Source organism: Temnothorax curvispinosus, unplaced genomic scaffold (assembly GCF_003070985.1).
Source record: "Temnothorax curvispinosus isolate PA1 unplaced genomic scaffold, ASM307098v1 QBEX01008703.1, whole genome shotgun sequence".
Taxonomy (NCBI): domain Eukaryota; kingdom Metazoa; phylum Arthropoda; class Insecta; order Hymenoptera; family Formicidae; genus Temnothorax; species Temnothorax curvispinosus.
Genome location: NW_020218483.1, coordinates 101,101 through 126,220, shown reverse-complemented (window position 1 = coordinate 126,220; position 25,120 = coordinate 101,101). Strand labels below are relative to the sequence as shown.

Genomic DNA, 25,120 nt, shown 5'->3' with positions numbered 1-25,120 from the left:
ATTATACTCGGATCTGCCGTAATACTTTGCGACAAAAAGCGGGACAAACTCCCGGCCAGCCGAACGTAAATTATACGCTTTAACCTGGAATATTTCATAAGACGATGCGTACCTGGAATTATTCAATATCCGCGGAATCCTTTGAAGCCCTTCGCCGAACTGTCGGTTGCCCCCCCCTTTAAAAGCATCTCTCGTTTTCTCCCGCTCGCCCTCTCCTATCCGTCTATCACGTCTATCCCGCTCTTCTCCACGGCGCTTCTCTTTCTATTTCACGGAGTATGTACCTGGATGACCCCGTCACCGAAAAAGGAATATTGCGCCGGGCGCGTAGAAATGCGAATATTTCATGGAGAAAACCGTCTCGATTATGGAATAAATTAAAGAACGAGTACATCGTTGGTAATAGCTTCTATTTGCATTTAGAGATGAGACTGCCGCCGCGCCGCGCCGCGCCGTGTGCGTCCGAGACGAAGTAACGAAGATATCCTCGAGGATTTTGGCCGACGATCAAGCAGACAACTCAACGCAACGTTATACAGCAAGAAGTCGGTAAAATATATTTTTTATAGAATTTTAGTAAGTATACATAAATTCCCCTAAAAAATCTATATTTTAACACAAAATATACATCTGACAAGACATATAGTCCATTTTATTTCTTTCGATGTTTAATATCTACCTGGAACTGCTTTTACTTTTAAATTTAATTCAAACGTGAAGATAGCAATTTTAACGCAACACTTAAATCTTAAAATATAAGAAGAGTGAATATGTCTCTGTTCAGTCTGTTCGTACTTTGTGTAGTGCGAAATTGGTTAGAGCAGATCGGAATTGTACATGTGTCATGCGCTTTCAAAGGCGAATTTATAACACTCCGTTAGATTCATACATTAGTGCATGTAATAGAACCAATAAGGGATTCAATCTCAAGAACAGTTTGATGAACACAAGCCGTATTGGTGCAAATAGATAAAGCGGACGCTATTGTATCGTATGCAACCTATTCCTGAAGATGAACCAACCGCATCCACCTCCACAGATGCGCGAGCACCAAATAATAAACAGATACGAGAGAAGTAAGCAAATCGATATGCGACCGATACTCCAACATCCTAATATCATTATACCTATAGTGTAATCGGCAACAGCAACGCGATCGAATCAAAACCATTTCCATTTAGCTGAGCAATCACACGCATTGATACTAAATTATAGAGTCATTGAATTGACACGTAGAATTGCGCGTCCTAGATCGATCGAGATAGCGGAGATAGAAGACGAGGACGAGGAACACGATGACAACACCTGTTGTCATCGTGCGACTTTCTGCAATCCGGTGTTACGAGAGATTCTCGTGACCAACGTGATCTCCACGTGTTTTGAGCTACAGCTGACATGGGCGGATCTCTTCTGGCTCGCGACCGTGTGCGGCATGACCCTGCTGACCTGGGCCGTTTTGTACTTCCTGCTGGGCGACATGGTACTACCCGGCGGCAGCATATTTGGCCTGCTCGTCCTCGTCGTACTTTCCTACGCGCTCGGCTGGACCCTCGCCTGCATTCCGCGGCTGCATCTTCCGCCCGTCTTCGGCATGCTTCTCGCCGGTATAATACTACGTAATACCGACGTCTACAATATACACGATATGCTCGGGCCGGGTACGACGTCCAAGATCAGGACCTTCTGCCTGACCTTCATCATGGTACGTGCTGGCCTGCAGCTGACGACGACCGCGCTGAGGGCGCATCCCGTGTTTGTGATGATCCTGGCCCTTGTCCCATGCACCGTCGAGACGTTGGCCGTCACCGTCTCGTGTAAATATCTTCTCGAATTCCCGTGGAATTGGTCCTTCATGACGGGGTAAGGCAATTTACCAATCCATTAGGGTATTCACGAAAATCCACGAATAATGGAAATTCTTATTCAGCAGAAAATCAAATTCTAAACGCGCGCAAGATTTAGTTATATGTATATACTTGTTGATAATCGCCAATTTAAAATATTTTATTGGGTATACTTTGATGAAAAATAATTTCGTAAACAGAGCATTGCTATAATATAAAAAATTTAAGACGCAGTAATGTAGACTAACGATTGTAAGATTATGTCATCGCAAAAATATAAGGATGTTTTATGCAATAAATACATTCTCTTCAAGGGCAATTGTGGCCTGCATGTCTCCTGTAGTAACGGTCAACTGCCTCCTCACCTTATCTGAACAGGGTTACGGAGAAGACAAAGGACTCGCCAGCTTGTTGTGTACCGCGGCGTCTATCGACGATGTCCACATCGTGTCTTTGTTCTCCATCTGCTTCTCTTTCGTTTTTAGCAACGGTATACAGAAATCGTAAGAAACCGGAGAAACCCGTAATGATGCATCGGCATTCACATAGCTTCCTATCTTGCTCCTTTGAGGGCGGAAGATTTCTCGCGCGGAAAAGGAATATTTCAAATTTTTCAACGGGAAACACAAACTGTCAATAAGAATTCGATAAAAGTGAACGTAGAGTTGTATTTTTGTATTAATTTATATTTATACTGTATAACTCTCTCCGAGAGAAAGAGGAGAATTAAGTCGCTGCAATAGTGAGCTGTATATATCTTTAAGAGATCATATTCCGATACTTTTCCCTCAGTGAATTACGGTATTAATGCGGTAAATATTTCATAACTCCCATAACTAATACATTAGCGGTTTGCATCGTCGACGAGCATCGCGAGCTTGGCGAGCGAGCTATATAAAAAAAAAGTATAAACGTACAAAGAGCTTTCCATAAAGCGAGCCATACATCTTCCTAGATGACGGCAGAACAGAATGGTGGTCCTATATCCCCGGCGGGATTCGAGATTTCCTCCTGGGACTTATAATGGGAATTATCTTGGGCTTTGCCCTGGTCTTTTTCCCTCATCGCAATCACGTAGGTACTTTATTCATTTCCTCGCGTACGTCCGAGTGCGCGCGAAATTCGGGTCACGTATCGCGAGGGCACGTTTCGTGTAATCTGAACTAACAAGAGCGGACTTATTAACGCCTTTTTGCTGATGTTTTATTAAAATATTGCTCACGTCGCGGCGCGCGAATATAAAGTTTACGGAAGACTGAAGAACTTAATATTCTTCCATTCGATTGTAATGATAAATATTCTTAGCCGTTCCGCAATTTAATTTATTCGCCGTACCTTAAAAGCGTAATCCTTTCTTTTGTGTCGCAGAAATACGCGACGTGGTATCGCATCGGTGGCTTAGCTCTCGCATCTTTAATGTGCACCACAGCAGCATCGAGACTGGCGGTCACAGGTGGAGGATATCTCGCCACTATTATACTATCGTTCATAGCCGTTCACGGATGGCGAATTTTAACGATTTCGTATGATGTAAGTGAGCGAATACGTAACAAATGCGTCATAGATATATGAAATCTGTTATAGAATTCATTTTTCGGAATTTTCTCATCACTGCACTGCTGTAATAAATATGATTCAAATTATGCTCAATTTGAGTCATTTTTAATCATTCCTATAAGTCATCTACTCATTATACCATTAATTTAACTAAACCAATGGAATATTAAAATAATATCTACTGTTTTGTCTTAACATAATAAATTTTGACACAACAAAATGTCATTTAACTCAAAGTATTGATTTTATCCTTTAATATTTAACAACTGTTAATTCGTGACGTCTCTGTTCTTTGTTAAAAATTAGAGTTCCATTTTGTGTAAAGAAAATTAATTTCAATTATTCTCTTTATGTTGCAGACGACACCCTTTCACAAGGCGTTTCATTTTCTATGGCACTTCGTGCAACCGATTTTAGGAGGCGTGATTGGCGCCGATATTGATTTTAGAAACTGGGCTATATCCAGATTCGGACTTTACCTCGCTTGTGTACTCATGGGAATATCTGTAAGTTATGTCAAGACATGAGAAATGAGTTGTAGCGAATTCGATTGGACGCATTAGTGCGCATTGCTGCACATTAAAGCCATCGTATACAAATTGAGTAAAGATGTACACTGTAAAAAAATTTTGTAAAATTACAACTATTATAGTGAGTAATTTTGAGACCAACTATAATAGGTGTAAATTTCCACACATTTTTAATTTGTGTAATTATAATACAAAATTACTTTTTTCTTCCGTACTGTAATTTTACAAAATTTTTTTCCTCAATACACTTTAAAATATGTATTGGGCGTTTTATCAGTCGAGATACTTGCACTTTACTTTTAGATTAGAACAGTGTACAGCGACGTATAAGCAACTAATGCGTTCAACCAAATTAATAAAAATGAATAATTTTAAAGAGTAAAAAGTGACGCGAGTAAAAAATGGAATATATAGCTTTATGCTTTATTTCACTTCAAAATAAAACTTAGAGATTAATTTTCTCGCAATGCCTTTCTGCGCCATATTATCTATATCTCATCAAATAAACACAATTCTAATAATCCTATAAAAATTTTATACAATTCTCCAAGTTTAGGTGCGCAGTACTACCGCCTTTTTAACGACAATCCGAATGCCTTTCACATGGAAAGAACGACTCTTCATCGCCATAGCTTGGGTACCGAAAGGAACTTTACAGGTAAAAGAAATATTTTATTTTTTTAATTCCCAGTATATTCCCATGAACTCTGTTTGTCGAAAATCAATGAAATTAACAGTTTGATGAATGTCGATATTTTAAAAATTAGGCGGCGTTAGCGCCGATGGCGTTTGAGCGTGCCAGAAAGGAAGGCGACCCCACGAAAATAGAATTAGCTCTCGACGTGGTGAAGATATCTGTAATTGCCATAGTATTTCTAGCGCCACTTGGAGCAATCGGCATGATGACCAGCGGTCCCTATCTCTTGAACAAGATCAGTATCGAGGAGCACCAAAGGGAGCGGGAATTGAGCTATATGCGCATTGTCGCTTTGCAACCTGTTAGAACGCGCAAAAAAACAAAGAAACCAGTCCACTCAGATACCGTTAAGACTCTCTCGCCAATAGAATCGACTTAGCAGCGTTAAATGTAGTGATCATGCCACTCGTTAAATACATTGACATCTTCGAAAAATTTCGCTTTTTATTTCTTTCTTTAAATAATTTCAAATCTTTTAAAATATTCAAAAGGTTTCCAAAATATTAAAAAATTTTTAGACTTTTGAGAACTTCTCGGTTTCGAATATTATTTCAGACAATTCGAGACTTTTTTCATATATTCGAAGTAATTAGATGTATATACTTAATTGTATATAATTATTTAGTTGCGTATTACATTTTAAAGATTATTACTCGTGTTGGGTGTAAAATACACTCCAGTCTTTTTAATAAATTCACAAAGTAAAACGTTTTTATCAGTCAAATATTGTACAATCTGTTTCATAGTTAAAGAAGACCTTTTGCACTTATTTTTACTTAAGAAGATAATATACAGAATATTATCAATTTGTATTTAATTATAAATCAAAGAAAACAATGAAAAATATATATCTAATATCACGGGGTAAAATACACCTTACGTGAGTAATTACGTTAAAAAAAAACCATGCAAAATAGGGGAGACCGGCTCGTTGGCACCGTTTTCATAAATTCGGCATTTGAGTTTTTAAACAACTGATTTTTTTCATGATTAAACAGTACTAATATGATAGAGAGAACCTTTCTCTACATTTTCACGCCAGAAACGCTTTTGTATACTATATATATAGTTTCTTTGTAATAAGTGAAATACGAACATGCTGCATTTGCAGCCAACTTGCCCCAATAGTAGGGTAAGTTGACTATGCGACAAAAGTCCATGTTAAATTAATGAAAACGTAATAAAAACACAAAACGGGTAACAGATATGTACTTCTTGATAAAGATTGTATCTTTTAAAGTTATTTTTTAATGATCGAATAGCAAAATGCTGTTGCAGAAAAACAATTGTAAACTATTTTAGATGTGTAGCTGCTTTCTTTAACATAAAAATATTAATATAAATATATATCTAGTTTCTATCAGCATTGTAGGTAGCAAATCACATACTCACACAGGTCTCACGCGCGCGGCAATGACAGGTCAAGCTAAGCGTGTCTTATTGATATGAGCCATTATACGTTTGATTTCAGTCATTTTATTACAATAAATTACTATTGTTTCTCAAAATAACATGTCAGTAACAGAAACTTTTTTTTTAACTAAATGATACGTCACTTTGGTTTACTTCCCAAGCTGAAGAACATTAATACGATATTTTAAAACGCTCGAAAATTTACTTGCCACCTCTTGAATCAGAGTTCTCTTTTTCTATTGTAATACTTGTTTGATTAAAATAAAACTTTGGAAAAAGTACCTATGTCATAAAAGAGATATTTTGTGATAAATTTTCCATTATTTCTTTCGTTATAAATACATAAACAGAACGCATTGCCAACTTATTCCCTCTTGTGCCAACGATCCCCGGTCTCCCCTAATGTATAATGGGATTAACTTGAACACGTAAAATACCATTTGCATTTCGAATCTCAATTATTTTCGTCAGTTCTCACGTTAATATCGCGTCGAGATCTATCAAGATGTTCACCTAGATTCTCGAGCATCATATATCCTATTATTTTCCAGAAATACGCAACTATATACGGCATTATATGGTATACTATATATCGCTGTGCGGAAATGACTTCGGGCGTCGTAAACAAATGCATCAGGATGTGCGGAACGCGGAACGAGACGAGAAGCTACCGCAGCGTCGCGCGCATTTACACACAAGACACCGTGTGTTTCTGCATTTAAAGCGCGTAGCGCGAGCGAGCGAGCGAGCGCGCGGGGTTGTTTGGTGTCTCCGAGACGATCATTATTATTGGCAAAGTGAAACTGGGGCAACGTCGCCCGCTCGCGAGCGACGTGATAGGAGCATATTGTGCTTATTGTTCGTAAATAGAATCGCGCGCGGTGACGAAGCGCGTGGCGCCGAGATAACGAGACGAAGGGCGACGATGTCTTTCCGTATGCATCAAAGACGCTCTAGCGGTGGCTGTTATAGCGGCCAGGTGTGCCGAGATAAAGTCGCCAATTCGAAACCCATATAGATCTACATCATCCCCGAGGATAAGGACGCCAAATACCAGATACTCCTCTTTCAAGAGCGGATCCAGAAGAAGAATCCCAAGCGAAACAAAATGTCACGATGACGTCAAAGTGACATCAAAACGGTTCCAAAGTGAATAGTGAAAGTTACTTTAACACCACTTTAACGTCACCATGACTCCTTGCCCTTACTCTGCCTGGGAAGAAAAGACCGGTTCGAACTGTAATAGCGATTTGCATATCCCAAGTGTAAATATCGCGACAGCGATTTTATAGCTCTAGGGTTTTAAGGCCTCAAATACAAAAAAAAGGATTGAAGAATTGAGGGGACAAAAGAAACTCACCACATTGATTTTGCAACCGATACAAAGTCTGATATGCCACCGGATATAAAGAAAAATTAACTCCACACAGGAATCCTATCAGAAAGTCTACACAAAATACCTATTACTGCTCTGACTCTTTCGACTGAGCAGTTTTTTCAATATTATATATTAATAATAAATAATATTATAATTAATTATAAAAATTAATATAAATATGTTTTGTATTATGTAGACAGATAGCCCCTCGAATGTAGCCAGATAGCCCCGGAGTCATCTCAGTCATCTGTCTACACTAAAAAAAAATTTATTATTTGCAAGAAAATAGATTTTTTTAAATTTAGTTTTTTTAAGTCAAAGAAGTATATTGGTTAGATTTAAGAAAACATTTTTCTGAGTTTAAAATATTTTCTCGAATCTACCTAATACTTCTTTGAATTAAGGAAATTAAAATTCAAAGAAATCTATTTTCATGTAAATAATAAATTTTTTTCAGTTTACGCTCAAAATGTTAAAAAATGATTAATTTTAATTACATTTTTTTTAGCTTAAAAGGTTACGTGAATAAATCCGTGTAAAGGCTCTGGTAACAATCAAAGAAAGTGTAAAACGGGCTAAGTAAGAGCCAAAAGCGCTGTTGACGATGCACAAAGGTTCATTCCTTTATTTATGATATCTTTAAATCGATATATTTTTCCTAACATTGAGGAAAAAGCGATCCATCTGTTACCTTTTTACGTACCGTTTTTCCGTAGATGCGTGGACGACGTTATTATGGCCGCTCCATCTGAATTATTTGATTTTTTATTTTATAAATTTTCAACTCTCTACATAAGAGATTACAATTCACAATGGAAATTAGTGAAAATAATAGGCTTAACTTGCTTGATGTCACTGTGATGGTGAGAGACGGAAAATTTATTTTCGATTGGTATAAGTAAACCCTGCACCTTTTCTGGGCTTAATTACCATTCACACCATCCAATCTCCCATAAACGAGGCGTTATTTTTGGCCCAGTTTACACAAATTAGGTATATACAATTTAATTATATTATACATATACAATTTTATATAATTGACATTTGCGATTTCTTAAAATTATAAAAAAATTAATTTTTGTTGAATTATACCCTCCCGCTTTATCCCTACCTACCCGTATGTTTATTTATTCCTACCTAAATTTCTTACAATTATATTAATGAAGTTTCCTTCTATTGTCGAAAACCATACCCCCATATTCCTACCTACCCGTGTCTTTACTTATTTGTTTTTCTACCTACCCGATTTTTATCTAATTTTTATCCGTATTTCTACCTACCCGTATCTTTATCTAGTACATTTATATAATTACGCTTGCAGTTACCCGCAAAAAGCGTGCGTAAATTTAGTTTTAAATTGAGATCGTTTAGAAGTTTTATTAAGAGTTCATGCGGGATAGAGATTTAATTAGATAAAATAGAGACGGCATCTTTTTCCGTCTGATTACGTGCACTGAAAAAATTTATTATTTGTAAGAAAATAGATTTCTTTGAATTTAGTTTCCTCAATTCAAATAAGTATATTAGGTAGATTCGAGAAAATGTTTTAAACTCAGAAAAACGTTTTCTTAATCTATTTAATACTTCTTTGAATTAAGGAAACTAAATTCAAAGAAATCTATTTTCTTGCAAATAATAATTTTTTTTTAATGTACAATTGCACGTATACAAAAAGAAACTTTATAGGCTTATGTTATATATAGGCTATACCGTTATGTATTTTTAAAATTCGATTGGTGTTGCACACCAACCTACCTAGTACGATCCTCTTCGTCTTCTTCCTTCTGGCCAGAGTAGACTCACCTTTTGTAACACTTGGCCATATCCTGGCTTTATATAGCCAGAAATCGACAAGGAGAAATACTCCTTTTGCTGCCGGCTAATCATCGCCGACAATAAGCGTAAGATTTTACGCTTTTGTGATGCGCGAAACACGAACGCGTCGCAAAAGGGCCATCACATTAATTAAATCAATAACATACAAAATTAACAATTAACAGTAATGATAATAATAATTCTATAAGTATACAAATTAATTGCTCATTTATACTTTATGCGCGTTTGTTCGTATTAAAATATGTATCGAGTAATTAACAAATAAACGTATCAGATTGGAAACAATTTGAAAGAAACCTTTATCTCGACTTGTGTTTCGATTCGAAAAAATTCGATCCACGATTATGAAATTTATATTTAATTTTCAAATATAAACTTTATATAAATAATGAAACTGTAATTTAAAAATAAATAAATAAAAATTATTAGACACGCCATTCGGCATTCGTTAGAATCTAAGGCCCATATGCATATTCTCATTGATTCGAACGGTTCGTTGCTGAATTCTCATTTCAAAAGCATGCAGATATAAGAAATTCAGATGAATGACGTAAGATCCGAAAGGGATAATATTTTTCCAACACAATTAGAATTAATAAAAATATCTCTTTGTACTTTACAAATTATTAAAATTATTTTTCATATAATATATTAATTCAAAATTATTTTTAAATAAAGTAAAATTGATTGATTCTACAATAATTACTTAGATAATTAACTAGAAAGAAATCTTCTATTTTATAGCAATAAATATATATGGGATCTTACGTCATATTATTATTTCAACTGGTAAAATCCAGTTATCAATTACCTCAACAGACATATATTAATTTATCACTCACCGACCCCGATGCGCAACAGCGGAATTACACCTGCCACGTAGCTACGTTGTATCTGTAATATACGAACATAAAATTCATATTAAAATGGTGTTCAAAAAACCTAATGTTTTGAAACATAATTCCTATGTGCATCAAACTTTTTATTATTTAATTAAATATTAATTTAAATAATGAAACGTTTTATGAAAAGGATCTTTACAAGGATAAATACAATATTAAATTATTTCTTTTCTTCTAATTATTATTTCTAAATTATTGTGAAATAAAGCGATTCAAGGATAAACAGGAAAAAAGTTGCTTTTACACAAATAAATAATATTTACCGAAAAGTTGTTCCGCTGGTGCCCGATGCCTCTCCCAGGCCTGCTCCTCCTCTCAGGCTATCCTCTCGGATTATCAGCTCCCTCGATGCGACACTCCGTGTTCCCTCGATGCGAAGCTGATGCTTCTTCCCGCGTTGATATTTTCTGTAACATAAAAATTATCGAATCGATTAAATAATTGTCACGCGCATTGAACATTTTATTCGTTATTCAGATTAATACACATTCAAATTACTTCTTCGCAAAAAAGTCTCTACGTTAGAATTAACTTGAATCAAATTTTTCAAATTATTTCTTTTTACTAATTTATATTTTAAAACACGGGGTTTAATGTAGCAACTGAATAAACACAAACGAAAAGAGAGATTCTATAATATCTTTAGAAATAAATAAAAAGTAACATTTACCAGAAGTGTTGATACGCCGATGCCCGATGGATATCGCGATTATGCATTTTCGTACTTCGAACAGAAAATACTATGTCCGCCTATTACTACGATTATTATTTTGCAATTCGAGCGAATAGGCGTATTAATCTTGGCAAAGATATCCGCGATTTCGCGACATTAGAAAATACGATCGTTTACTCTCGCGACTGCCCGCGCGCCCGCGCGACACACCATCGGCCGAACAAGCGCCGCGAAACACGTATTTTCAAGAATTATTAAGACCCGCGAACGCCGAATCCATTACCACGCGACAGATATCGCAATATATATTAAATGAAAAGGTCAATACATGTTATACTCACCAATTAAACAAGTCGCGACGCCAGTCATCGTTCCGCAGCCGATCCGTCTCATGTCCGCCGCGCTCTGGAAATGGAAGGGGAACATAATCAACATGGCGGAGGCCCTTCGCACGGTCAACTTATCGCGCTAAAATAAGCGGCGCCGCGGCGGCGGCGACCGGCGTCACTACGCGTACCGTTCTGAACTTCGTGATTACGCATTTCTCGCACTACGAGTAGGAAATACTATATGCGCTTGCCTTTTACTACGATTATTATTTTGCAATAGGCGTATCAATGGTCTTAACAGATATCCGCGATATTCGCGACATAACGACATTAAAGAATATCATCGTCACTTTCGCGACCGCTCGCGCGGTATGCATCATCGGCCGAATAAATACCACGAAATACATATTTTCATGAATCATCAATACTCGAGCGCCGAATATGTACTACGCGACAGATATCTACTGCAGTATATAATGAATGCAAGCTTAATATTTACCAGTTAAACGAGCCGCGACCCGCGACGCCGCTCGTTCCGGAGTCGGTCCGTCCCGGTGTCAGCCGCGGCCGGCCTGGAAGTGAGAGAGAGGAGAACGTAATGAACATGGCGGAGGCGATTCGTCTCTCGCGCGCGGCAAACTTCACGCGTCAAAAGTGACGCGGCATCGCTACGCGGCGTCCTACTCTTATAATTTCACGTTCATGTATTTCCCGCATTTCGAGCAATGAATAATATACCCTCATATTTTGTTTGACGGTCGTTATCTCGCATTACGATGCAAGTTAAATAAAAACAAGATAAAATTGCAAATAGATATCCGAAAATATAATCGCTTTAACGATTATCTATGCGATAAATCATCGGTCGAACAAGATTCGCGAAATACGGTACGCGTTGAAATAGATTATCAATGTATGAACGCCAAATCTATATTGCGTGATAATTAAGTATTGCAGCAAATGGTAGCGATGCAAAGTTAATATGAGTTTTCCTCTACCATTTAAGCGTGTGTCGCGATGTCACTTGTTCTGGAGTCGATCCCGTGTCGATCCGCCGCGTCCAGGCCGTCCAGCAAATGCAAAGTGAATGCAATCAAGATGTCGCAACGGCTTCATCTCCCGCGCGATTAACTTTAAGCCGAGTTTGTCGCCCGATTTCTGATTGGTCAAGGAAAATAACTACTGCGCATCCTTGGAAATGCTACACTTGTCTTTTTACATCATGTTTTATATATAAACATTTTTTTCTTATTTTCTTAAACTTTATACTTTTTCGTTAAAAATTTTTTTTAGTAAAAAAATTACTCTTTAATTACATATTTTCTAATTCTTTTTTTATAAAAAAAAATTATACAAGAAAATAAATATATATATGTATATTTATATATTTATATGTATATGTATATTTATACATACATATACATGTTTTTTATATAAAAAAAATTTTTTTCCGGGTAACATTCTGCGAAGATCATATAATGACAATTCGTGAATTTTATATAGGTTCGACATTTTTAAAACAATATAAAATATAATGTAACAAAAGTGTAATATAAAAAAAACATTAAAATGCAAATATATAATGTTAATAAATAATATACAAATATCTTGAAACGCTCGATTGACCAATCAGGATAAAGAAATCTTCGGAGCATTCCTAAAGCTAACTGGACAGCGTCTTACGTTACGGTTGCACTTCTTGTTTATGGTTGTTTTCTGATTAATTGTGTTAGGATTAGGTTAGGTTGTAAATAGGCAACGTAAGGCAACGTGAGAATTATTTATATTTCATCAAAGCACCTTTGTATCACTCGCAAATATGGTTCGCAAAAAGAGGTAACTAGAAAAAAAGTTTATTAAATCAATAAAGACTAAATCCTAAGAGCCAGGAAAATTTCGAGATACATATATATATATATATATATATATAGAATCTCGTAAAGAAATTATTGGGTTTGAACTAGAGTTTTAGATGACTACTCTCGTGGACAAATGTTTGATTTAACAGTTATAGTAATATAATAATATTAATTATAATAAAAAATGTCAAATAAAATATTTGTATCAACTCTACTTAAAAGAGTAGAAAAAAATAGATAAATTTTACTTATTTATATCCTTTGAAAATTTTATGTATCAAGATACTCCAATTTTTATTGCCTTTTCCTACATTTTATGAGAATAATGTTCCCTATTTATGAATTTACTTCTATATTTTTTTTAGAACAAGAAAACCTCTCGGTAATGAGGATATTGACGATATGGACGACATCGAAGATGTGGATATGAATGCTGTGACGGATTCAGAAGAGGAATATACGGAAACTGAAAAAAAATTGCTGGAGAAAGTGCGGAAACAGCGCACTACTGAAAATTTCGATAGCGACGATGAGGTTTACGGGCTGCAAGATGATAGCGAGGTGGAAGAAGAAGACGATGAGCGAGATTCAATGGAATCTGACATTGAGGGGGCACAGGAGGATTACGATATGCCCAATGACAGAGCTTGGGGCACTAAAGCGAAAGCCTTTTACTCGTCGGATTTTAAATATACAGATTATGCATCGGCGCCCGAAAAGGACTTGGTCAACGCGGACATGGAGGAGGAAGAAGGAAGAAGATTGCATTTAAGATCGATGGGACAGCATTTAGCTCTTGATGGTTCAAGTTTTAGTAAAAATAAAGCAGCTCAAGTTATCGAGGACAGTAAAGTTGTTCGAAAGGACAGTACGCAGTTGTCTGATAAGGAATTTTTCATGATCATGGTCAAGCTTTTTAAAGGTACTTTATAATAATATTAAAGACTATATTGTTTCGTTTGACGTTATATAGTCATAAACACAGAAATGTTAACATTAAAAATATGTATTGTATTAAACGAATAATTACTTCTATTACAGATTACATGACGCAAGCAAAAGACATTTTGGCACCCTTTCTTGAATTGGTCAAAGATGGGACATGTCCCGAATGCAATGCAGTAGCTTTTATTAGAACCAAGTATGAAATTATATTAAATTATTGTACAAATATTTCGTTTTTGTTGATGCTGCAAACCAAGGGACTGCCAGTGAAATCACATCCAGTTGTAAAACGTTTGGCACAGTACCGTCATCTGATCAGCGAACTGGAATCAGAGCAGGGAGATTTGTTGGAGCAAGTGGCAGAGATACTGAAAGCAATTAAAGAAGGTAGACCTCTTTACAGCATATCGGATGGTTTTCAGATACAAAGTAGTAAAAAGAGTCCAAGGCTTACTAGCTTATCTAAAAAGCTGGCAAGTAAGAAAGAAGCAGTAACACTAGAAGAACAGTCACTATCTGACAGTATGAATGAAGAAGCAAGCATTGAAGATCTAGATACTGAAGAGAAGCATGATGGCGAATCTGTGGTTGATGAAAAAGATACTACCATTCTAGATAGTATGAATGAAAAAGAAGAGGCTAAGAGAGCGATAACATACCAAATGGCAAAGAACAGAGGTCTTACGCCTTATCGGAAGAAGGAACTGCGCAATCCGCGTGTAAAGCACAGAAATAAATATCGCAAAGCCAAGATTCGCAGAAAGGGCGCGGTATGTATAAAACAAAGATTAATCGTTTATTTTATTATACTGACATACGAGAGCTCTTGGGATGTGAGATAAAAATAAATTATTTCTTGCAGGTGAGAGAAGTGAGAAAGGAATTGACTCGTTATGCGGGAGAGATCTCGGGTATCAAGGCAGGTGTGAAGAAAGGCATTAAATTAAAATGATTCACAGATTTTGTCCAATATAGATTACTTGGATATTTTTTCAAATATATGAATATATATTGTATTTAATTGTGCTCGATATTAATCTCTTATTAATGTACAATTTCTGAGATTAACCATCCAGTATTTATTAACCAGTATATTTCTGAGATTCCAGTATCGCAAAAAGTAGATTTTCAAACTTTCTTAGAAAATTATTAGCGGCGATTAATCGCCACATAATTGCAAAGCGCTATTAGGTGTACGAAAATAACGACATAAATACAATAGACAAACGCTTTATTTTATCAGAAAAATGTATGTACATGTACAGTAAGAAACAATGGCATTTTAGCAGCAACAGATTCTTTGAAAAAATTAGGTCTTTATTGAGCTAAACGAATAACTTGCAATTATATTATGTAAAACATATACTCTGTATACATATTTTTTGCTGCTAGTTCATGAAGTTCTAGAAGAACTTATATAGCATTTATATAAAACTGGAAACGTAACTTAAATTCAACGAATTAAACCTCTACTTTGGCTAATATATCCGACTCGCGGAACAAGTGGTATTCCTTGTTGTCCTCAAGTTCAACCTTCGTGCCGCCGTATTCGGGAAGTAACACGACATCTCCGATCTTGATGCTTAAAGGCACGTGCTCTCCTTTCTGATAAGAAAAGACAAAAGATAATATGAATATTAACAGACAATTCACAGAAATATTTTGTAATAGATGTGAACATGGACTACGTTTACATGTCACTATTAATCGGGTTTAATAACATTTGTAATTATTAACTTCCTAAAACGCATGCCCGTTTACACGAAGGGATGTTATTTTATCTCCAAAGAAATCTTAATCTTGTCGAAGAAATACAACAGATATACTTTTCATAATTTTATCTAAGTTGGCAATGCAATTATAACAACTTGCTTAGTGTTTTACACGTTTCTTTAAAACCAGGTTTATAAGCCTACATTTCTTTGTTAATGGGTGTAGAGTAATAACAACTGGTGTTATAAAGTCGAATTTAACGAGCGTTTTTTCATTTTATGCAGCAGTAGTTATAACTCCTGATGTTATTAAACCCGATTAATGGTGACCAATATACATAGTAGTCATAGATATTCCGTGTATGTGCGTACATCGTTCCTCGCTCCAGGACCTGTGGCAATGACTGTGCCTCGCAGGACTTTTGCTTGAGCTTTCTCTGGCAGTACAATACCACCTTTTGTTTTGGTAATAGCCTCGGCCCTTTGTATGAGGACTCTGTCAAAAAGAGGAATCAGCCTCTTCACAGCATTGGCAGCAGCCTGAAAATACGTAGACATTTGCAATTATTGATGTTCTGTATGTTTCAGCTTCAGACATTAATGTGTTAAATTAAACTATTACTCAATTTTTAATTAACGACTAATGTTCATTTCTATCAATGCAAATTAACTTTAATCTCAGTTTTTACTTCTAAGAAGTGAAAAAAAGATAAAAAATAAGTTAAACCGAGATTGGATAGATAGATTTCCGAGATGGAAATAAACACAAATTTACAAAATTTGCATTTAAATTTTAATTTGACTACGCTGACTTGCGCCTTGACCGTCATCTCCAAACTTTTTTTGTAGATTTTAAAACAATACCAGAATTTGATAAGAAAAGAGGTATACGATGATGAAAGTTATCAGTGGAATTTCACTTATATGGCAAAAGTTAGCGAAATACCTGCATATTTGACTACTTCTCGCGCAAGTTATCACGAACACAAACGAACGAGGATACAATTGCATTCGAGACACCGATTGCTCCTGTTTCTCGACAAATTCGTGAACAAATGCGATTCGTCTCGAACCGATCGGCGATACAAGGAAAAACTCGTGGTAAAGCCTTTGTCTTTTGCACTAAGGTCTGAATTATGATATTCTCTGTCGACAAAAGGCGCTGTCTTAAATCGAAATTCCTAATCTTTAAGCAAGCTATGGCCACGTCGCATCTGTAAAGTTTAGAGCTCAGAGCAAATTAACGTCACAGCTCGGAGCAAAAGGGGGCTAGAGACTTACTACCACCATAATTGCAAACCGAGTCTTTAAGATAACGCGGCGACATGCGAGCGTCGTCGCGTGGGTACCGAGCCGTTCGAGGGTTATCGGAGAATAACCCCGTAAACGCGCGGGGTACCCGCGGGACGCGCGGATTTTCCCGCAGGGAAACGTATGTATGTATGTATGTATATCTCACCATGGTCGCGATCCCTTTGCAGTCACCGAGTCGGTCGAAGTGCGAAACCGGCGGCGAACGCACGCTTGAGAGAGAACTCGTGCACGTTGTGTAACCTAAACTGCGACCGGACCGGCGGCGAGGCGGAGCAATGCGCGCACGCGCGAACCGCGACGGCGACGTTCTCGAAGATTCCTCCCCCTCGCGGTTGCTAACATCACCTCCTTCCCCCTCGCCTAGCTGCACCGCTCTGTATCGCGCACACATTGATCATAACGAAAGAAAAGGATCGCGGGTGATTACGTAATATGAGCGTCACCGGTCCCCAACCAGCGACTAAACTTCTATTTCGTTTTCTTTTATTCGTCTCTTTTTTAGAATTTATGTTTTGGAATGCTTTTCAAAAATGCTGAGAAAAGTCTACAGTCTACATCTTTTCCAGAATCTTTATGTATATGTGAATTCTAAAATACTCTAAGATTTCTCGTTTTACAATTTCCGAAGAAGACTTATAAAATTTGAGGTTTATAAGATATTTTTTTAGAGATTTTCATAAATTTAAAAAATTCTTGAAAATATGAAATAGTTTATTAATCACTCTGTATACTCGATAGTTTTACAGGTGAATCAGGTGAATACTCCACCTAGACGGCTCCACTTTTCGCAACCTTTTCGTATCATACTTATATAGTGTCAATAAATAGAAATGAGAGGCTCGAATTCTTTTTCCTCGAATTTTAAGAGACCTGCTGACTTTAAAGGCAACGAATTCACTTGTATCTATTCCCGATCGTTCCGCCGCGAGAAAATCAAAGACGTGGAATAAAAAGGAAAAGAAAGAGTTTCATACTCAGATTAATTAAATCGGGACATATAAGACGTCTTAAATAAGTTAAATATGTCTTTAAGACTTTAACTTAGTCCAATGTCCTGATTTTGAACACGCGTGTTGTCTGAGACATCTTTAACATAACGCATTAATCCTTAATTCTCTCTTCTTCTCTCTATCAGGATTTATTTGATCAATTCAAGAAATGTATAAGAATTAGCATCGACAATCTTCGTCAATATTGTATATTTCAGAGTTTTCTTTCAGAAAAATGATCGATGGTCGACTTTCCGCCGGGGTGCCGATAACGCTGTAAATAATTTACAGCGCGAGATAAAAGAAAGATAAGATATAGAGTCAAACGCGTATAGTAAAAATACTCCTTCCTCTTAAATTCAAAATTTTAATGACGTAACCTACGAATGAATACAATAATGAAAACAATAATCATATGGAGTATCAGGATGCATCAGGACGCTCTCGTTTCTTCCAAAGGGGTTAGCAATACCATGAACGAATTTTTCGGCTGCATTCTGAATGAACTTGACCGAAATCGTAACTCCCCGACTAATCGTTTCCACGGAGAGATTCGCGGGAAGAAACCGTTACGTTTTACGACGGTGCAACAACGGAGGAAGAAACGTAAAAAAAATAAGTGTGATTGTCGGCGGCCGGCCGATTGCATCATACTGAATCGTCGTACTTTCTGGAACATACGGCACGCCGCAACTTTGTGCGGTACTCGGTCCGCGTCGCGAACAACCGGAGCCGAATCTCCGATTAGATGTCAAAGATAACTGCTCCAGCTGGCCTCCTGTCTCGGTCATTTCCCACACATGACATCAGATTAATCACCGAAGACCTCATTATTCGGGATTAACCCGTTGTGATAAGGTTAAGTTCAATCAAAGCGTTGATCAAGAAACGAGGTGGGGAGGGAGGAAAGGCTACCCATTCAACGCGACGGCGGAGTGCGGCGGAGGCATTTTCCCCACCGCTCAATTATATATTTACCACACGCTCAGAGAACCACGTGACTAGTCCGACAGACTCGTATTTGGGAGATACCAATGTAGACATTTTTGGGGCCTATATTTTTTTGTTTTTTTCTCTTTCTTATTGTTTATATTAGTATTAATAATGTATAAATATACAATTTTAAAAAATTACAAGAGTTATAAATTCTAAAAAGCGCGGCCCAAAAAAGGCGAATTTGTACATTTCAACTTAAAGCCATTTAAATATTCATAGATACATTTTATGTAGACGCGAAACAATTAGCTATATATTAATATAATCATCTATGTGAATTTGTGATAAGATTCAAGTTTCCGGCTTGACCCTAATTTACCGGAAGAAAATTAGGAAAACCTTTTTTATTTTTCAGTATAGTTTATTACAGCGATTTATTAAAATCGTTCGAAGGTCTCTGTAGTATCTCGAGACGTTGCATTTCATTAGCTGGATGAAATCTTAAGATGATCAGACTTTTATTTAAGACTTCCTTGGAGGTTTCTGCGGATTTTTACGTTTGAAATCCTTGTAATTCGAATTCTAATCAAAATTTTTAGATTGTAGTTAATATTGAAACATAAAAAGAGTTACTCCTTTCAGAAAATCTATAAATAGTCGGCGACGGAATGGGATATTTGCAACAAAAGATATAAAGGTTGAAAGTGTGACCTCTGCCTTTTTACTGACACATATTCAACTAATAAATGATTTCATCTATCTTTTCGAGTAGACTAAATCAATATATAATTATTATTATTTGAGTGACCTATAATAAAAATATTGTTATTGTTTTCAGATATCCCTCTCCATCGTCGACTAGAAAGAGCAACTCTTTTTACCCCTAAATACCACGTGCGATCTAAAAATTTTGATTAAGACCCAATCGTTCCAAGAATTTAAAACAGAAAAGCGCGTACCCCAGGTAGAACAAACTCATAATGACAACATGATAACGTCATCACGAGTCATGATGATGTCATTAGCTTCATGTTCTACCTGGGTAAGGACCTGGACCTCCTAGGACTCAATAATCTCTGAGGATGAAGGTAATCTCTCTCCTTGAACGTAAGATCGGACTTCGGACCCTTCGGACTATTGAATTCCGCCCTATGATGTATCGCGATATATACGTCACTGGGCGATCACCGGCGCGCACGCGTAAAAAATCCCTCTGTCTCCCGTCCAGTTTGCACCCATGTGATAGCGCACATTCTTCGTCTCCTCGCTCCACTCGTCTTCTATCCGCGAGACGTTCGGTCGCGCCGTGACGATCTTCAGCCTGCTCAGCTCCCGAACTCCCGACACCGATCGTCGATCGTCGTTCGTCGAAGAATCTTCCCTGAGAATCCAAGGTGAAGCCTGCACGCTCGAGCCCGCAACGATTCGCACCACGTGCTTCTCCGGAAAATTCGAGAAACTTCGCCGGCGGCCGGGGAGGGAGGGCGAGTTTCTACGCCGGCCGGGAATATCTTGCCGGCGATTTTTCGGGAGCGTCAACGAGAATATTCTCCTCTTTTCCTCGCGAAAAATTCGCGCGAGAGGAAGTACGTGGTCGATCGGACGATTTTCAGTCAGATCCCGCGATAATCTCGCCGGAACGTTAACCTTCAATCAAGTCGCGCCACGCGGGGACTTTTACATAACCGCGTTCTCGCCCCGGAAAATTTATTCGCGACGCGGCTTCAAGAAATTCGAGGCCTGTTTATTCGCCGCACTGGACTGCACTAAAACTTTCTCTCGCTTTCGCCAAACTTCAAAAACATATATCTACATATCTTAAATTTATTTCATTTTCATAACGATGTACGTTAATTAGTCCTCCGGCTTCGGTTACCCGTGATAAAATCGTTCTCGTACGATTTAACTTTTTTGGCGTCAAACGAGACACATTACGCGAGATATTCGAGTAACGTTCGAGGAATATGATGAAATAACTTTTTTTTGCATTTTATTATTTGTTTACGAGACGCGAAGGATATGCTTGCTATTAACCACTTATCTCGAGCAATTGTCTGTTATCCGTTCTGAGGCTTTAAGAATTAGATGTTCTTGTTTGAAATAATGGCAATGGAAAACGAAAACTGAAAGTGTTTTTAACAACTGCGTCAGAATTATTTAAGATTGAGCGTTACGAAAGATAATTTATTTTTAACTAATATATATTTTGTACATAATAATATACAGCACATACACTTGGCTTGGTTTGTTAGCCCCTTCTATCTCCTTTGTTTTTAATTTTTTTATGTTTTTATTTTAATATACATATTTTTTTATAGATGCATAGACTACCTACCATGTTGAGAGGAGTTGCCCTGCGCCAGTTGCAGGCGCGCACTTATGCCAAAGACGTGCGTTTTGGAGCAGAGGTTCGTGCTTTGATGTTGCAAGGCGTGGACATTCTGGCGGACGCCGTCGCCGTAACGATGGGCCCTAAAGGACGCAACGTTATCTTGGAACAGAGCTGGGGAAGCCCAAAGATCACGAAGGACGGCGTGACTGTGGCCAAGGGCATCGAATTAAAGGACAAGTTTCAGAATATCGGAGCTAAGTTGGTGCAGGACGTGGCTAACAATACCAACGAGGAAGCTGGAGACGGCACCACAACCGCAACCATATTAGCTAGAGCGATAGCCAAAGAGGGATTCGAGAAGATCAGCAAAGGTGCCAATCCTATAGAAATCAGACGAGGTAGGCCTCTCAATTTATACAATGAATAGTTTGTCTTTATGTATCTCGGAGAGTCTTGGGAAATGTTGAACTTTGACCTGAGCTTCGAGATAAATCAATGAGCAATCTATATGCGTCACTACATGCAATATTTTTATGAAGCATGAAAATATGAATGTTTCTCTGAAATAACGTTAAACAATCTGCGGTGTTCTAGGTGTGATGTTAGCAGTAGACAAAGTCAAAGACGAGTTGAAGACGCTGAGTAAACCTGTCACGACACCCGAAGAGATCGCTCAAGTGGCAACGATATCCGCTAACGGCGACAAAGCCGTCGGCAACTTGATCTCGGACGCCATGAAGAAAGTCGGAAAGGAAGGAGTAATCACTGTGAAAGACGGCAAAACGCTCACCGACGAGCTGGAGGTCATAGAAGGGATGAAGTTTGACAGAGGCTACATTTCGCCGTACTTCATCAACTCCAGTAAAGGCGCCAAGGTCGAGTTTCAAGACGCGCTTCTTCTCTTCAGCGAGAAAAAAATCTCTTCCGTTCAGAGCATTATACCCGCCTTGGAACTGGCAAACTCGCAACGCAAACCTCTCGTTATAATCGCCGAGGATGTGGACGGCGAGGCTCTGTCGACCCTCGTTGTTAATCGTCTGAAAATCGGGCTGCAAGTGGCTGCGGTTAAGGCTCCCGGATTCGGTGACAATAGGAAAGCTACCCTTCAGGATATGGCGATATCTACTGGCGGCATTGTGTTCGGCGATGACGCAAATCTCATCAAATTGGAAGATGTTCAGGTAAACATCTGTTCAATCTAGCAGTAGCTTAATCGTATCAATTCATTATTTCCGATAAGGATTACTATTTATCTCATACTCTGACGCAAAATTACCTTCAACACGCCAATCAACTTATAAATTGAGGCATTTATGGAATGTGAAAATCGAGACTGACTATGAGTTGTGATCACTCTCATAAATATCATCACATGCCTGATTAGTTTAGACGCCCGCACGGAATGTAGGGAGATTCAGGTTCGAATCCTGGCAGGGGTGTTATTTTTCGCAACATGCTACATCTTGTGGATACATGATTATTAATTTAATTATGTGATGTACTGTTTTATCTTTGATTGAAGCCACGTTTAGAGTTTGAGAGTAATGGCGCGTGGTTTGCTAGGGCGATTACGTATACATAAATTCACGCGAATAATATTAGGCAAGATTCAGTTCTGACTGTGAACAGCTTGTTCTTTAATTTAATTGCAAATCGAAATCTCTTGATTGATAAGCAACTACTCTATCACTAAATTATCCAGCGCCTTAATCATCTGACACTTGAATGAATGTAATACTTTTTTCTCTAGCCAAGCGACTTGGGTCAGGTAGGAGAAGTTATAATCACAAAGGACGATACTCTCATTCTGAAAGGAAAGGGAAAGAAGTCTGATATTGATAGGAGAGCTGATCAGATCAGGGATCAGATCGAAAACACCACGTCCGATTATGAAAAGGAGAAACTGCAGGAACGTTTGGCAAGGTTGGCGTCCGGTGTTGCCGTTCTGAGAGTTGGCGGAAGCAGCGAGGTGGAAGTTAACGAGAAGAAGGACCGTGTGCACGACGCACTCAACGCTACTCGCGCCGCCGTCGAGGAGGGAATCGTTCCCGGAGGTGAATTTGGATCTTCGTCTACTCGTTTTCGCGTATCCCGCGTACATATTAAATTTATCATCACTTTCTTGCAGGTGGCACCGCGTTATTGAGATGCATACCGGCGCTACGACAGCTGAAGGCTGTGAATGGCGATCAGGAGACCGGAATCAATATCGTGGCGAACGCTCTGCGTATGCCATGTCTGCAAATCGCGCAGAACGCCGGCGTCGATGCCAGTGTTGTGGTGGCCAAAGTAAGCGAGGGCAAGCTCGGCTACGACGCCCTGAAAGGCGAGTACGTTGACATGATCGAAACAGGCATCATCGATCCCACGAAAGTTGTACGCACGGCACTTACGGACGCTGCCGGCGTGGCGTCGTTGCTGACGACGGCGGAGGCGGTGGTCACTGAGATACCCAAGGAGGAACCGCAATCGCCGATGGGCGGTATGGGCGGTATGGGTGGAATGGGCGGCATGGGTGGCATGATGTAAAGAGAGAAACGCAAAGACTGAGCAAAAGAGACAGTCAGTGTTGCGATCTTGTTCGTAATGAAACGTGATTATGCTGCGCGAAACATTGTTCAAATAGTTCCAAACGTTGATTCCGTTCGAACGGAATAGAAGAGATATCCGGTCTTGTACAATTTGTACTTTGAAACATTACAGGCGATAAAATACCACTCGTGTATTATGAAACACTGTTCCCTTTTGTTTTGCTGTAATTATTGTTACAGAATCCATATGAGATCGCTTGTTTTATTTTATTCAATAAACGCATGCGGTGCATACACACAAATGTTTCAAATACAAATGCATTTACTAATGTATAAAAAAATAACTACGTGAAACGAACTTGTTAACATGTTTATAAAGAATGTAGAAATACGATGAATTGACAATTCAACCAATTACACGATAATAATTTTTAAACCAATTTATTCTGTCCATCGTTATGTTCCCGATATTTCAGATTATAATTGTTTCACGAAAACCAGACACGAGAACGAGTAGTTTGTTCAATATTTTATACAGTTTTCTAGTTATAGTAATCATTAAAGACGCAAATGTAAAAATGAATATGTATTAACTGTGTGAGAGGTTAATTATTTAGGCTTTCATAATTTTGTAATTGTTGAATTTATTTTCCGTCTAAATAAATGTATGTTTAAATTACAATTACAATGTCCCCATGCGCGGTACTTAACATTATAAGTTATATGGCAAATGAGCAAATAATTAAGAAGATTGATAAGTACAGAGAGAAGAGTTTTATTAGAATGAATATAAATATATATTATTACATTATTATTAATTGTGTTCGTTCTTTTTAAACGATCATTGAAACGCAATAGATACAAATGACAAAACAATCTTTTAATCATAAGGAATTTGTTGCTGTCGCCTTTCTTATTCAAGGCCTATTCCACCGTAATCATCTGAAATATCGATCTATCGACATTTATATTTTCAGAATACGCTCGTGAAACTTTAAACTTATTTTCTGAAACTATAAACATTTCAAAAGATATTCAAGTTGATTAAATCATACGTGCGCGATTACTCAAAGAGACAAATGTAAGACAAAAAATATTCGCGTTTTTCTGTTTTTTTCCATATTAATATAGATAAAATATCTTTGTTTTTAATTTTTTACGTAATCTGTTGCGTAAATTATATTATAATGTCAAGTACATTAAGTGCGTTTCTATTATAAATAAAATTATACGGTCGGAAAAAAATATTCCGCTAGTTTTTCTTCGGAAAAGAAAGCTTAAGTGAAACGAAATTTCAATGCAGTTTGAGAGATCAATATATTTTACCTATACGCGTGCATTCG

General features: G+C 37.7%; 4 protein-coding genes across 5 annotated transcripts; 3 read left to right on the top strand and 1 right to left on the bottom strand.

Annotated features, from left to right (window-relative positions):
* Window positions 1-993: 993 nt before the first annotated feature.
* On the top strand, window positions 994-5,007 carry LOC112458109 (sodium/hydrogen exchanger 9B1-like). Its single transcript, XM_025021546.1, has 8 exons — window positions 994-1,076; window positions 1,252-1,860; window positions 2,159-2,334; window positions 2,800-2,918; window positions 3,213-3,374; window positions 3,761-3,907; window positions 4,488-4,589; window positions 4,699-5,007. Exons 1-8 carry the CDS (start codon window positions 994-996, stop codon window positions 5,005-5,007), a joined length of 1,707 nt encoding a protein of 568 aa, XP_024877314.1.
* A 7,971-nt stretch (window positions 5,008-12,978) lies between these two features.
* Window positions 12,979-14,994, top strand: LOC112458119 (something about silencing protein 10). The gene is made up of 4 exons (XM_025021557.1): window positions 12,979-12,995; window positions 13,384-13,940; window positions 14,060-14,733; window positions 14,826-14,994. Exons 1-4 carry the CDS (start codon window positions 12,979-12,981, stop codon window positions 14,913-14,915), a joined length of 1,338 nt encoding a protein of 445 aa, XP_024877325.1. The 3' UTR covers window positions 14,916-14,994.
* Window positions 14,995-15,177: 183 nt separating this feature from the next.
* On the bottom strand, window positions 15,178-18,408 carry LOC112458120 (10 kDa heat shock protein, mitochondrial-like). Its single transcript, XM_025021559.1, has 4 exons — window positions 18,359-18,408; window positions 17,135-17,363; window positions 16,048-16,215; window positions 15,178-15,568 (listed from the first exon to the last, which is right to left on the bottom strand). The coding sequence occupies exons 1-4, from the start codon at window positions 18,391-18,393 to the stop codon at window positions 15,425-15,427; spliced, it is 576 nt and encodes a 191-aa protein (XP_024877327.1). The 5' UTR covers window positions 18,394-18,408; the 3' UTR covers window positions 15,178-15,424.
* Window positions 18,409-18,669: 261 nt separating this feature from the next.
* On the top strand, window positions 18,670-24,595 carry LOC112458118 (heat shock protein 60A-like). 2 transcript variants are annotated; one of them, XM_025021556.1, is made up of 5 exons: window positions 18,670-18,836; window positions 21,233-21,644; window positions 21,841-22,427; window positions 22,997-23,300; window positions 23,375-24,595. In XM_025021556.1, the coding sequence occupies exons 2-5, from the start codon at window positions 21,233-21,235 to the stop codon at window positions 23,773-23,775; spliced, it is 1,704 nt and encodes a 567-aa protein (XP_024877324.1). In that variant the 5' UTR covers window positions 18,670-18,836; the 3' UTR covers window positions 23,776-24,595. The 2 variants fall into 2 exon arrangements, with proteins under 2 accessions (XP_024877324.1, XP_024877323.1); XM_025021555.1 differs by lacking the exon at window positions 18,670-18,836 and adding an exon at window positions 20,143-20,308.
* The last annotated feature ends 525 nt before the right edge of the window (window positions 24,596-25,120 follow it).

Coding starts and splice junctions, on each gene's coding strand:
- LOC112458119 (XM_025021557.1), top strand. Junction 13,941..14,059: donor CATGGTCAAGCTTTTTAAAG/GTACTTTATAAT, acceptor CTTCTATTACAG/ATTACATGACGCAAGCAAAA. Junction 14,734..14,825: donor AGATTCGCAGAAAGGGCGCG/GTATGTATAAAA, acceptor TATTTCTTGCAG/GTGAGAGAAGTGAGAAAGGA.
- LOC112458109 (XM_025021546.1), top strand. CDS start 994: ATGCAACCTATTCCTGAAGATGAACCAACCGCATCCACCTCCACAGAT. Junction 1,861..2,158: donor AATTGGTCCTTCATGACGGG/GTAAGGCAATTT, acceptor ATTCTCTTCAAG/GGCAATTGTGGCCTGCATGT. Junction 2,919..3,212: donor TTTTCCCTCATCGCAATCAC/GTAGGTACTTTA, acceptor TTTGTGTCGCAG/AAATACGCGACGTGGTATCG.
- LOC112458118 (XM_025021556.1), top strand. CDS start 21,233: ATGCATAGACTACCTACCATGTTGAGAGGAGTTGCCCTGCGCCAGTTG. Junction 21,645..21,840: donor TCCTATAGAAATCAGACGAG/GTAGGCCTCTCA, acceptor GCGGTGTTCTAG/GTGTGATGTTAGCAGTAGAC. Junction 23,301..23,374: donor GGAGGGAATCGTTCCCGGAG/GTGAATTTGGAT, acceptor ACTTTCTTGCAG/GTGGCACCGCGTTATTGAGA.
- LOC112458120 (XM_025021559.1), bottom strand. CDS start 18,393: ATGATTATTGTTTTCATTATTGTATTCATTCGTAG. Junction 17,364..18,358: donor ATTATTGTATTCATTCGTAG/GTTACGTCATTA, acceptor TGCGCGATACAG/AGCGGTGCAGCTAGGCGAGG. Junction 15,569..16,047: donor GTCCTGGAGCGAGGAACGAT/GTACGCACATAC, acceptor TTTTCTTATCAG/AAAGGAGAGCACGTGCCTTT.